Source organism: Rhinoraja longicauda, chromosome 21 (assembly GCF_053455715.1).
Source record: "Rhinoraja longicauda isolate Sanriku21f chromosome 21, sRhiLon1.1, whole genome shotgun sequence".
Taxonomy (NCBI): domain Eukaryota; kingdom Metazoa; phylum Chordata; class Chondrichthyes; order Rajiformes; family Arhynchobatidae; genus Rhinoraja; species Rhinoraja longicauda.
The window spans coordinates 31,504,700-31,519,373 of NC_135973.1; the positions used below are offsets into that span (position 1 = coordinate 31,504,700).

Consider the following 14,674-nt stretch of genomic DNA (forward strand, 5'->3'; position numbering starts at 1 on the left):
ACATATTTCACATCTCCCAGCCAGCCTCCGTACACTGCTGCATTACAAAGCCTCCACTATCTTCTTAACCAGAGCCATTCAGATCATTACTTAACCAATGTAAGAAAATATCTGCAGATGCTGGTGCAAATCGAAGGTATTTGTTCACAAAATGCTAGAGTAACTCAGCAGGTCAGGCAGCATCTCAGGAGAGAAGGAATGGGCGACGTTTCGGGTCGAGACCCTTCTTCAGACTGAAGCAATGACAAATCAAAAGGCAGGATGAGGGCATTTTGGGATTTGCTGCAGCGATCAGCTTTTCTTGTGCTTAGGACATCCTTGGTTGCACTTATATAGGTTAGAGGATAATCCAGGAACTCTCCTTCCACAGAAAAGCCATAAATCCTTTCCCTGAATTACAACAATGACCACACTTCAATAGGTTCATTGGCAGTGAAATGCCCCCCTTTGACCTGATGCTGCTAAATGCCTATGCTGTATGAAGATTGACTGAGGATAACATTAGGCTCTACCAGGTTTGCCTGTAGGTGCCTCAGTGCCTTCATCTTGTGATGCTATTCCCCCTGCTGCTGCTGTCCTCCAGGGGATAAGGATATGCTCTCTACAAAGCGACCAGACCAGACAGAGTGAAGCCCGGCGCATGTTGGAGGAACAGCACCTCATATTTCACTTGGGCAGCTTACATCCCAGCAGTGTGAAGATTGACTTCTCTAACTTCAATCCCTTGCTTTCTCTCTCTCTCTCCATCTCTCCCATTTCCTAGTTCTCTGACCAGTCTGACTGTCCCCCGATTAGGTTTTATCTCTGTATGCTTCGTTGTCACCTTCTCCTTACTAACAATGATCTATTCTACATTTTCCTTCAACCTCATCCCCTTTGATGTCTTGTATTCACACCTTACACTTCCTCGGCTCTGTGTCTCCCTCTCCCCTGACTCTCGGTCTGAAGAAGGGTGTTGACCTGAAACATCACCCATTCGAAGGTATTTATTCACAAAGTACTGGAGTAACTCAGCAGGTCGGGCAGCATCTCGGGAGAGAAGGAATGGGTGACGTTTCTGGTCGAGACCCTTCTTCAGACTGAAGAAGGGTCTCGACCCGAAACGTCACCCATTCCTTCTCTCCCGAGATGCTGCCCGACCTGCTGAGTTACTCCAGTACTTTGTGAATAAATACCTTCGATTTGTACCAGCATCTGTAGTTATTTTGTTATAACATCACCCTTTCCTTCTCTCCAGAGATGCTGCCTGTCCCGCTGAGTTACTCCAGCACTTTGTGTCAAACCTCAATGTAAACTGGCATCTGCATTTCCTTCCTGCACACCAGATAGATGGCAGATAGAGGGACAGCGGATTAATCACCTACTTTTTCAATCTCTTTCTACAAACACTTATGTAAAGAGGAGCAGAAAGCCTCCCTCTCATTCCCAAGGCTCATTTTATTCTTGATTGAAGAACAAACAAACCATTGAACAGTCAAAACATCGATCAATCAATTGAACACTTGCACCAAGGCCTGCAGGATCTCCCAGTCACTAACCTTTTTAACTCCCCTTCCCATTCCCTGACCGATCTGAAGGGTCTGAAGAACGGTCTCAATCTGAAACGTCGCCCATTCCTTCTCTCCAGAGATGCTGCCTGCCCCGCTGAGTTACTCCAGCATTTTGTGTCTATCTTGGATCCTTGATTTATTTTTCTTACTTACTCTGTCTAAGCCACGTTAGCTGCTAGTCAGAGAACCTTCCTCATTTCATACAGCACCAATGCTGCCTGCTGAGCTATGCGATCACATTTAGCTTTGAAAATGATTCCACTTTCAATAGACAATAGACAATAGGTGCAGGAGGAGGCCATTCGGCCCTTCAATGTGATCATGGCTGATCATTCTCAATCAGTACCCCGTTCCTGCCTTCTCCCCATACCCCCTGATTCCGCTATCCTTAAGAGCTCTATCCAGCTCTCTCTTGAATGCATTCAGAGAATTGGCCTCCACGGCGTTCTGAGGCAGAGAATTCCACAGATTCACAACTCTCTGACTGAAAAAGTTTTTCCTCATCTCAGTTCTAAATGGCCTGCCCCTTATTCTTAAACTGTGGCCCCTTGTTCTGGACTCCCCCAACATTGGGAACATGTTTCCTGCCTCTAACGTGTCCAACCCCTTAATAATCTTATACGTTTCGATAAGATCTCCTCTCATCCTTCTAAATTCCAGTGTATACAAGCCTAGTCGCTCCAGTCTTTCAACATATGAAAGTCCCGCCATTCTGGGAATTAACCTAGTAAACCTACGCTGCACGCCCTCAATAGCAAGAATATCCTTCCTCAAATTTGGAGACCAAACTGCACACAGTATTCCAGGTGCGGTCTCACTAGGGCCCTGTACAACTGCAGAAGGACCTCTTTGCTCCTATACTCAACTCCTCTTGTTATGAAGGCCAACATTCCATTGGCTTTCTTCACTGTCTGCTGTACCTGCATGCTACCTTTCGGTGACTGATGCACAAGGACACCCAGATCTCGTTGTACGTCCCCTGTTCCTAACTTGACACCATTTCAGAAATACTTCACCTCAGACTCCGTCTCGGATGCTACAGGGCACATATTCCACATCTCCCAGCCTCCGTACACTGCTGCATTACAAAGTCTCCACTATCTTCGTAAGCAGAGTCATTCAGATCGTTACTTAATCAATGACAAGCCAAGAGACAGGATGAGGGTATTTTGGGAGTCAGGGTGCCAATCGTTGTGTTGTTGCTTGGGTCAGTTGGAAATCATGACGTTATCTGCTCTGACGGATTCCCTTTCAATTACAAGTCGTAATCAAAAAGGTTTCAGCTATTTTTTTTAATAATAATCTAAAAGAAAGGAATAACGGGAGATGTTTTCGGAAGGCAGTGGAACAGTCGTACAGTCTAAATAGATGTGATCAAGCTTTCTGTGTGAGCTTTTCCAGTGCTTAATGATGAGGCCCTTGTTGTTGCCAGAGACTGTGATCAGTGAAACTCTGGGGTCAAACAGCACATCACACGGAGATCGCACAGGCCCACAAACAACACATCTCTCCTGGGGAACATTGGATCAATTAGTCTTTTCCCAGTCTTCTTTCTAAAACAATTATTTGGACTATTTTGTCCTGCAGGACAACAAGTGGTGTGTATGTGGTGACTGAAATGGCAAGGGAGGCAGGTTGATGTAGCATAGTTGTATGTATGTAGTGTATATACTTTGGATTTTGCACTATGCCAGGTTGCGTAACCTAGTTTCGTTTAATTTAGTTTAGTTTAGGGATACAGCGCGGAAATAGGCCCTCCAGCCCACCGGGTCTGCGCCGACCAGTGATCCCCGCACTCTAACACTATCCTACACACACTAGGGACACTTTTTTACATTTACCAAGCCAATTAACCTACATATCTGTACGTCTTTGGAGTGTGGGAGGAAACCAAAGATCTCGGAGGAAACCCACACAGGTCACGGGGAGAACGTACAAACTCCGTAAAGACAGTACCCGTATTCGGGATCGAACCCGGGTCTCCGGCGCAGCCCTAACATGATAACATGATATAGCTCATGATATGGCTTATAATCTATTGTATGAATAGGAAAGGTTCAGAGGGATATGGACCAAACACGGGCAGGTGGAACTAGTGTAGATGTGGCATCTTGGTTGGTATGGACAAGTTGGGCCATAGTGCCCAATTTCCATGTTTCCATGCTGTGTGACTCTATAAATTATTTTATATTTCTTTTCGTTCTTACCGCATCTGGTTCTTACCGCATCAGGCTCTGAGAGACTGTTTCGAAACAACTGTGTGGGAGGAACTCTGTGATCCCCATGGGGAGGACATTGACAGTCTAACCCAGTGCATCATGGACTATATTAACTTCTGTGTGGAGAACACTGTGCCCACCAGGACTGTACGGTGTTTCTCCAACAACAAACCCTGGGTCAACACTGACATAAAGGATCTCCTTAAGGAGAAAAAGAGGACCTTTAAGTCGGGAAATAAGGAGGAGCTGAAGGCTGTGCAAAAGGAGCTGAGGAAGATCAGAGAGGGGAAGAACAGCTACAGGAAGAAGATGGAGGACCAGCTGCAGAGGAACAACATCAGTGGTGTCTGGAGAGGCCTCAGAACCATCTCTGGGCTGTGGGGGACCAGAAGTGGGTGAACGATCTGAACCTTTTCTTCAACAGATTCGATCAGTCACCTACCCCTCCCCCGGTCCAGTCACCCCTGCTGCAGCCCCCCATTGTCTGCACGTCCAGTACACTGCCCCACCTCCCCTCCCACAGCACTTGGGTCACAGTCACCACCCACTGCTTCTGGTTCTCCTGCCCCAACCCCACCGCCTCCGGATCAATGCGGGGAAAACCAGGGAGATGGTGGTAGATTTCCGCAGGCGCAGCCAGGTCCCCCCGACACCGGTGAACATCCAGGGAATGGGCATCGGGAGGGTGGACTCTTATAAGTACCTGGGTGTCTACCTCAAAAATAAATTGGACTGGACCGAAAACACCGATGCGCCAGAGCAGACTTTATCTGCTGAGGAGACTCAGGTCCTTTGGAGTGCAGGGGGCACTCCTAAGAACCTTCTACAACACGGTGGTTGCATCAGCCATTTTCTATGGAGTGGTCTGCTGGAGCAGCAGCATCTCAGCGGCGGAAGGGAAGAGACTCGACAAGCTGGTCAGGAAGGCCAGCTCTGTCCTGGGTTGCCCCCTCGACTCAGTGCAGGTGGTGGGAGAGAGGAGGATGATGGCAAAGCTAACATCGCTGCTGGACAACGACTCCCACCCCATGCAGGACACTGCCACTGCACTGAGTAGCTCCTTCAGTGACAGACTCCTTCACCCCAAGTGCGTGAAGGAGAGATATAGGAGGTCCTTCCTTCCCGCTGCTGTGAGACTGCACAACCAGCACTGCTCCCAGCAGACGAGTCAACAGTAACAGCTAAGAACACATGGAAACTGATGATAATTTATGTATCTTTTATTTATAATGAATGATCTCTTGCTATCCACTTTGCTGCTGTAACACTGTAAATTTCCCCGGTGTGGGACGAATAAAGGAATATATTATTATTATTATCAAATTGCCTGCAAAGTGGCAACATGAACGAGTTTCATTGTTCCAGTTTATATCCGTGGATATGAAAATTTATAACTCTTGACTCTTGACATGAGATTGACTGGATTGTTCAGAGACCTGGCATTGACTTGATGGGCTGAATGGCCTCTTCTATATCATAAGAAAATATGCAGAAATGCTATATATCAGAGTGAGTACTGATATATTGTGGCTTTGTAGTTGGTATGAAGAATGTGAAGCAGGTGAGGGAAATGTTGAGATTGTTGAGGTAACAAAGAAACATAGAAAATAGGTGCAGGAGTCAGCCATTCGGCCCTTCAAGCCAGCACCGCCATTCAATATGATCATGGCTGATCATCCAAAATCAGTACCCCGTTCCTGCTTTCTCCCCATATCCCTTGATTCCTTTAGCCCTAAGAGCTACATCTAACTCTCTCTTGAATACATCCAGTGAATTGCCTCCACTGCCTTCTGTGACAGAGAATTTCACAGATTCACAACTCTCTGGGTGAAAAAGTATTTCCTCATCTAAGTCCCAAATGGCCTACCCCTTATTCTCAAACTGTGACCCCTGGTTCTGGACTCCCCCAACATCGGGATCATTTTTCCTGCATCTAGCCTGTCCAATCCCTTATGGATTTTATATGTTTCTATAAGATCCCCTCTCATCTAAATTCCAGTGAATATTAGCCCAGTCGATCCATTCTTTCATCGTATGTCAGTCCCGCCATCCCGGGAATTAAGCTGGGGAACCTACGCTGCACTCCCTCAATTGCAAGAATGTTCTTCCTCAAAGTAGGAGATCAAAACTGCACACAATACTCCAGGTGTGGTCTCACCAGGGCCCTGTACAACTGCAGTAGGACCTCCTTGCTCCTAGACTCAAATCTAGATACAGGGTTTGGGATAAATGAAAAGTAGCACTCACTCTTGCTATTGCTGTAAGTCATTGTGACATTCTCTGTACTGTATCCGGTTCCTGGGGTAACAGTCCTGGAGTTCAGTCCTTCTGTAATGTACTGAGAGTAGTTGACAATCCTCCTAGTGTAGCTCGAGAACAGAAATTTACTCCTCATTATCCCCGAGCTTCACCATGGATCTGGGAACTGATCCAAGACTCGCCTTCTCACACCACAGAAATTAAAAGAGCCAGAGGAAACGTAGTCTCGGTTTACGAGGTGCATTCCCACTGTAAATAGGCTCCTGGCTGACCGGTTCAAATTTGTTCCCTAGAAGATTGAACAGTTTCCTCTCAGATCTATAAACCGGCCAGTTTATCACGAAACCCAGGGTTAAAATAGGCCAGGAGTGTACTTGGCCCAAAACCAACCCAGAATTATAATTAAGATCGACATATCATAGAGTCATACTTGTGCTGCATGGAAAAAGACCCTTCCGCTCTGTGCCGACCAAGTTGCCTGAAAAAGCCAATCTCACTCGCTTGCACATGGCCCACCCATTCCGATCCATGTACCTGTCCAAGTGCCTTTTAAATGCTGTAATTATGCCCACTTCCTCATGAAGCTCGTATGATAAACATAACATCTCGTTTATTATATTGTTTACAGTGTACTATGCTTACATATTCTGTTGTGCTGCAGCAAGTAAGAATTTCATTGTTCTATCTGGAACATTCTATATACTAAAATTCTTGTTTGTTTGTTCCTGAACTACAGCCAAAACGGTACACGGTAGCGCGACAATGTTAGGCCCACCTTACTCACCATCGTCCCTTTGGTGCTAATGAAAGATGTTTCATTGAAATCGTTGTTCATTTTTTAAAGTTATTCACATTTTAAAGTTTAAATCTATCTCCTAGAGAGAGAGGGGGGAGGGAGGGAAGGGGGGGCAGGAGGGAGGAGGAGGGAGGATAAGAGGGGTTGAGGGGGATGGAGGGAGGGGGTGAGGGGAGGGGGATGGGGAGGGAGGGGGAGGGGGGAGGGTAGAGGGGGGGGAGGAGAGGGGGAGAGGAGAGGGTGCTGCACCAATGCAGGAGAGGTTTGGGCCCAACGGGTCCACCTGGACAATAAAACACTTTTGACTATCTTAAAACCACCAGCACCTCCTCCTCTGTAATATGGACCCTCTATAAACGATCACAATTAACTTCCATGCATTTCCTAGCCTCTGTGTTTTTCTCCAAGGCAAAATCTTGTCAGGTTGGAATGTTTGTCCTGAACACCTGGCTTTGGCAAAATCTATTTTTCACAACTTCAGTTGTCAAACATTGGGATCGGCTTGATCTTTGCGGTGGTTTTAACAAAAGGGTGGTTAGCTGCTTTCAAGCAAAAACGATATCAATAAAAATCAACGTTAAAATAAACAGCCTTGTTGCACATCAAAATAAATGATCGGACAATGGTAACATTAGACAATAGACAATAGACAATAGGTGCAGGAGTAGGCCATTCAGCCCTTCGAGCCAGCACCGCCCTTCAATGCGATCATGGCTGATCACCTTAGTATTATTATTATTATTATTATACTCTTTTTTGAAGATATTTCATCACAACCAGCCACTGAAATTCAAATTGTTACGTGGTCAAATTGAGAAAGTGGATCGGAAAGGTTGAGGGGGACACAGGTCAAAGGCAGGCAAAGTAGATGAGCTTAGATGGACATCTGGGTCAGCCGAGATGAGTTGGGCTTTCAGGCCATGCTGTACCACTCTACGGCTTTAAGTGGCAATATTAACTAAAAGAGAGCCCACCGACTGTCTTTGATAAATTGTTACTTTGAAGCATAATTATTTACGAGATTCACTAAATAGGAGATGTGAAGCTTTGTGCAGGATGGAACTGCAGATGCTGGTTTACACCGAAGATTGACACAAAATGCTGGAGTAACTCAGCGGGTCAGGTAGCATCTCTGGAGAGAAGGGATAGGTGGCAGACTGGGGAAGGATCTCGACCAGAAGGATCTCGATCCCCCTCAACCTTTCTGATCCACTTTCTTTTCACCTATTCCTTTTCTCCAGAGATGCTGCCTGACCCGATTAGTTACTCTGGCATTTTGTGTCTAACTTCGTTGAAAAGCTTTGTCTGACCGTTTGACATTGTAAGGGTTAACACAAAGGACCACAAAGTAAGTAGGAGTCAATAAAAATAATAATGTGGAGAGTGGTATCTCACTCACCTCAAGTCCTGCATCTGTGATGGTCGACCTTTTCAAGCTCACAGACCTCACACCTTTCTTGGACAGAGGATAGTTATCTATAAATTCACAAATGTCCAGATCTGACACTCCAATCAGGCAGAAAGAGTCAAAACCACGAACGGCAAATCCTTGCAGATTGACAAATTCCTTTTCCCCATTGAGAAGTATATTGTACAGCTCCTTTGCATGGAGAATGGGAATGATTCCGTCCCAGAACTTGACCTGGTACAACAACTTTCTCCACACTTTACACACTTGTGCCAAAACGCATCTCTCGCAAGAGGAAAAGTACCAGAAGAGTCGGTTGAGGATCTTCTCATCCAAAATAGGCAATTGTCCTTCCATCGAAGAGATTGAGAGTTTTCTTTTGGACCCTGACGACTGGCATGTGCTTGGCAAGTTCTCGTCAGAGTTGGGTTCCAGCAGTGGAATGGAGTCTGTCACTGCACACAGAGAGGCTGATGGCACCTGGGCCACAGTCGCCAGGTCACTGTAGTTCGGTGGAGGTGGAGGAAATGACGTTGGGATGGAGGACGATTGGCACAGGCGGTTTTTAGCGGCTGGGGTTCCTTTGGTGATGCTGGCGGAGCCTAATCCATTGGACTGGGCCGGGATCTTGACTAGTCCGTTCCTCGGCATGCAGGGAGGCTTGATGTCACTGGAGCTATGTGTAGACATTTCTCAAATTCGCTGTAGGCAAACCAAGATCACAAGTCAATACGTCAGCATAGAGTCAAAATACACACACATGCAACAAGGTCAAACAGAGGTAGAGAGCATGCACCCCAAGAAGACCACGTTGATGTAGATCTTCCATGTGAACTACTAGTTCCAACTACACCCTATACCAATACCCCTTCCTCATCCACCAGCCCAAGCTAATCCTTATTGATAAGAGCCTGGGTTGAACTGGAACTGGGTGGAAATACAATCCAAAGCATTTGCAACTCTCCCAGTCGACCATTTCCTCCTGGTCTCCATAACTCTTCCATTCAATCCTCTTTCTTTAATCTTTTAATCTTCAACCCTCTCCTCCCAGAAAGAGAAACTATTGCATGCGATGTTCTGTCTACATTGTCTCACCTTCACTCTCACCACAACACGTTGTCATCTGCCCTGTTCTCACAAGCACAGACCACATTTCACACCTTATTTACACATCCTCATTCCAACCAGCTTTGCAGTGACCCCTGCATTTACCTGCCCTCAGGCTTCAAGATCTTGATTGCGCAGAACAATACTGAACACAATGCTCCGAGGTCTAATTACAGTTTTGCATGGGTTCATCATTATATCATTGCTTTTGCATTCTACACCGCACTGGATAAAAGCTAGAATTCCATTAGCTTAACAGTTTGATCAGCAGGAGATGCTGCCTTTAGTATTCTCTGCACAAAACATCATGTGGATACCAAGGGAAGATGATATTAAATAAATATGTCAGTTGTGTTTCTGTGACACAGCTTATCTCTATGTAAGAGGGTAAAACTGAAGCAGAGGATAACAGCTTCACAATGATGTCAAGGCGGTATAAGAAAATAACTGCAGATGCTGGTACAAATCGATTTATTCACAAAATGCTGGAGTAACTCAGCAGGTCAGGCAGCATCTCGGGAGAGAAGGAATGGGTAACGTTTCGGGTCGAGACCCTTCTTCAGACGGTAGTCTGAAGTCAAGGCGGTAGTGTGTAGATAACTGCGAGCAAATTCTATTATCAGTCGAGTCCCAGAATTTAGTACAATTGCTCAAATTCAGCCTGTTATTTCCAGGACATGGTTAAAAATTATACTCTGCAATTCAGGGTATTCAAAATTTTAAGCCTCTAGATAAGGCTGAACACCCGATCTGAGATAAGGAAATGATCATAACAATGTAAAGAAGGTATTTATTCACAAAATGCTGGAGTAACTCAGCAGGTCAGGCAGCATCTCAGGAGAGAAGGAATGGGTGACGTTTCGGGTCGATTCCTTCTCTCCTGAGATGCTGCCTGACCTGCTGAGTTACTCCAGCATTTTGTGAATAAATACCTTCGATTTGTACCAGCATCTGCAGTTATTTTCTTACATAACAATGCAAAGAAGTTAACCATCACTAACATGTCTTTTTTTAGTTTAGTTTAGAGATACAGCGCGGAAACAGGCCCTTCAGCCAACCCTGTCCGTGCCAACCAGCGATCCCCGCACACTAATGCTATCCTACACACGAGGGACTATTTACTATTTTTTACCGAAGCCAATTAACCTACAAACCTGCACATCTTTGGAACGTGGGAGGAAACAGGAGTTCCCGGAGAAAACCCACGCAGGTCACAGGGAGAATGAGCAAACTCCGTACAGACAGCACCCGTGGTCAGGATTAAAGCTGGTATTCCGGCACTGCAAGGCAGTAGCTCTACCGCTGCGAAACCATGCCGCCCCTCAACAGTATTCTGATTGTTCACAGTATAAATATGAAATGAACAAGAAAATAAACCAAGATCAGAATCTCAAATAAGAGCAAATACACAGAGTGTTCTGGCAGCATTGGAAGGACCCTGACAGTATTTATTGCCCATTCCTGATCACCTTGAGAAATGTAGTTTAATTTAGTTTGGTTTAGTTTAGAGATACAGTACAGAAACAAGCCCTTCGGCCCACCGTGCTGATCACCGATTACCCATTCACTCTATAGACAATAGACAATAGGTGCAGGAGGAGGCCATTTGGCCCTTCGAGCCAGCACCGCCATTCAATGTGATCGTGGCTGATCATTCTCAATCAGTACCCCGTTCCTGCCTTCTCCCCATACCCCCTGACTCCGCTATCCTTAAGAGCCCTATCTAGCTCTCTCTTGAATGCATTCAGAGAATTGGCCTCCACTGCCTTCTGAGGCTGAGAATTCCCACTAGTTCTGTTATCCCACTTTTTCTCCGAGATCTTCGGTTTCCTCCCACACTCCAAAGACGTACAGGTATGTAGGTTAATTGGCTGGGTAAATGTAAAAATTGTTCCTGGTGGGTGTAGGATAGTGTTAATGTATGGGGATCGCTGGGCGGCACGGACTTGGTGGGCCGAAAAGGCCTGTTTCCGGCTGTATATATATGATATGATATGATATGATATTAGGGCCACTTTTACCGAGGCTAATTAACTGACAAACCTGGGTGTCTTTGGGATGTGGAAGGATACCGAAACACCCAGACGAGACCCACACGGTCACAGGGAGAACGGTCAAATTCTACACGGACATCACCCGAGGTCAGGATCGAACCCAGGTCTCTGGCGCAGTGAGACAGCAGCTCTACCAGCTCAGCCACTGTGCCATCTGCAACGTTGGTGCTGGTCCTGGTCCTTGAAAGACTATGGCATATATATCACAAGCCCAAACTGCTTTTTGTAGAGAGTTCTAGGAATTTGACCATGGACCCACAGGCAATGGGAGCTGCCACCTCTTTATAATGGCACCTGTGTGAGGCAACCTTCCCCACTTAATTAATTCTCACCGTGTCTGAACTTCACGGGTGCTTTTTGAATGCATCCTCTAGCTCTCAGCTGGGTGGAACGCTTTAGGCTGCAGTTGGGACGGAAGGCATTTGAAGAATAAAGTGTGCTTATTCAATCACAGGACGTGAATGGTCACCATTATGAATGGCATTTCTTAGACTTCTCTCGTTGCACTTGAACTGAGTGCATTGACTCCTAATTGCCATTTCAAAAGACAATTATGAGTCAACCACAATATTACAGTCAAAAGTCACATGTTATAAGAAATCATATATAAACAGCAAGCCTAAATATTAAAGCCAGAGATTTTAGAAGCGAAGTTAGGAAACAGCTATGCAAAGTTGGAAGTCTTTATGCAAATGTTAATTAATGCTGTTGGGATGTTTAATCTTATATTTTATGTTGATAGATTATTGATAAAGCAAGGGATATGTAAAGGAAAATAACTGCAGATGCTGGTTCAAATTGAAGGTATCACAAAATGCTGGAGTAACTCAGCGGGTCAGGCAGCATCTCAGGAGAGAAGGAATGGGCGATATTTTGGGGTCGAGAGCCTTCTTAAAAGATCTCCTACTGTTCCTATTCCTATATATTCTTATATATCCCGCAGCTCCGCTCTTGCTCCCCCTCCCCCCATTCGTAACAAGGACAGAATCCCCCTCATTCTCACCTTCCACCCCATCAGCCAGCATATCCAACAAATCATCCTCCAACATTTCCATCACCTCCAACGGGATCCCACTACTGGCCACATCTTCCCATCCCCTCCCCCTTCTGCGTTCCGCAGAGACCATTCCCTCCGTAACTCCCTGGTCCACTCGTCTCTTCCTACCCAAACCACCCCATCCCCGGGCACTTTCCCCTGCAACCGCAGGAGATGCAACACCCTTTACCTCCCCCCTCAACTCCATCCAAGGACCCAAACAGTCTTTCCAGGTGAGACAGAGGTTCACCTGCACCTCCTCCAACCTCATTTGCTGTATCCGCTGCTCTAGATGTCAACTTCTTTACATCGGCGAAACCAAACGCAGGCTCGGCGATCGTTTCGCTCAACACCTTCGCTCAGTCCACCTTAACCAACCTGATCTCCCGGTGGCTGAGCACTTCAACTCCCCCTCCCACTCCCAGTCTGACCTTTCTGTTTAATTTTCCTCCTCCAGTGCCATAGTAAGGCCCACCTCATATTTCGATTGGACAGCTTACAGCCCAGCGGTATGAACATCGACTTCTCCAACTTTAGATAGTTCCTCTGTCCCTCTCTTCCCCTCCCCCTTCCCAGTTCTCCCTCTATCTTCCTGTCTCCACCTATATCCTTCCTTTGTCCCGCCCCCTGACATCAGTCTGAAGAAGGGTCTCGACCCGAAACGTCACCCATTCCTTCTCTTCTGAGATGCTGCCTGACCTGCTGTGTTACTCCAGTATTTTGTGAATACAGGCCTTCGATTTGTACCAGCATCTGCAGTTATCTTCCTATACTCCTTTTGTTCCTATCTTCCTAATTCGTTCTTCAGTCACTGCCAAGCCAGAGATTACATATAGACAATGTTTATAGCATGGCTTCACCAGATATTTACAACAGAGTCTCAACACATTTTCTTTGGTTTAAAACAACTAAACAATCTTTTCTCTGCCACAGATGTGGAATTCTCTGTCACGGAAGGGAGTGGATTCCAAATCACTGGATGCTTTCAAGAGAGAGTTGGATTTAGCTCTTAGGGCTAAAGGAATCAAGGGATATGGGGAGAAAGAAAGAACGGGGTACTGATTTTAGATGATCAGCCATGATCATATTCAATGGCGGTGCTGGCTCGAAGGGCCAAATGGCCTACTCCTGCACCTATTTTTCTATGTTTCTATGTTTCTAAGTTTCATTTACTTGGAACCAGGTCTCATTGGAAGTTGAAGGGCTATTGTAATGCTGGAGCTGCCACTGTTTGCGATACAAGACAGATGACAGATGGCAAGTCGTTTCACTGAATCGAAACCCGCCGCACACACAGTCAATAGACAATAGGTGCAGGAGGAGGCCATTCGGCCCTTTGAGCCAGCACCGCCATTCAATGTGATCATGGCTGATCATTCTCAATCAGTACCCCATTCCTGCCTTCTCCCCATACCCCCTGACTCCGCTATCCTTAAGAGCTCTATCTCGCTCTCTCTTGAATGCATTCAGAGAATTGGCCTCCACTGCCTTCTGAGGCAGAGAATTCCACAGATTCACAACTCTCTGACTGAAAAAGTTTTTCCTCATCTCAGTTCTAAATGGCCTACCCCTTATTCTTAAACTGTGGCCCCTGGTTCTGGACTCCCCCAACATTGGGAACATGTTTCCTGCCTCTAACGTGTCCAACCCCTTAATAATCTTATACGTTTCGATAAGATCTCCTCTCATCCTTCTAAGTTCCAGTGTATACAAGCCTAGTCACTCCAGTCTTTCAACATATGACAGTCCCGCCATTAACCTAGTAAAGCTACGCTGCACGCCCTCAAGTGGCAGTCCTGCCTCTTCCACAAAAATGAATGAAATAAAAGCAATGTATAAAATGTCAGCAAATGCAGCCCACATCCATCGCAGCCAGGCACAGTTACAACTTGTGCCGGTGCCCAGGAACCACAGCAGGTTGATGGGAGGAGTCGCAAGATGGCAAGCGGTTGGCACTCCCCGGGCGCACAGCCCCGGGCACCGCTGGCTTTGCCGCCGGCATAAGCAGCCATTTCTGTCTCTTTCCCCTCACCAGAAAACAGGAAGCACAAGCTCCAGGAGACTTGGCAGCTTCAACAACAATCCCGCACAAGTGTTGTTCAGTGAAAGTCGAGCCTGCAGCCTGCAGCGTTTCTTTATGAACTGGCTTACCACTGAACAGATTGCTCTGAAATTGTTTCAAGCATAAATTAGTGTTATAAAACCATCAGGGCCCAAATGCAGTCAAATAAGGCCATTTAGTTTG

The 14,674-nt window shown here is 46.1% G+C and overlaps 1 protein-coding gene across 4 annotated transcripts in view; it reads right to left on the reverse strand.

Moving 5' to 3' along the window:
- The window catches only part of fbxl16 (F-box and leucine-rich repeat protein 16), a 175,364-nt gene that overhangs the window by 127,560 nt on the left and 33,130 nt on the right, over nt 1-14,674 (reverse strand). For all 4 annotated transcript variants that reach the window (XM_078418240.1, XM_078418237.1, XM_078418241.1 and 1 more), the window contains exon 2: nt 8,224-8,934. In XM_078418240.1, the coding sequence (XP_078274366.1) occupies nt 8,224-8,922 (699 nt within the window). In that variant the 5' untranslated portion in view covers nt 8,923-8,934. The remainder of the gene's footprint in view (nt 1-8,223; nt 8,935-14,674) is intronic.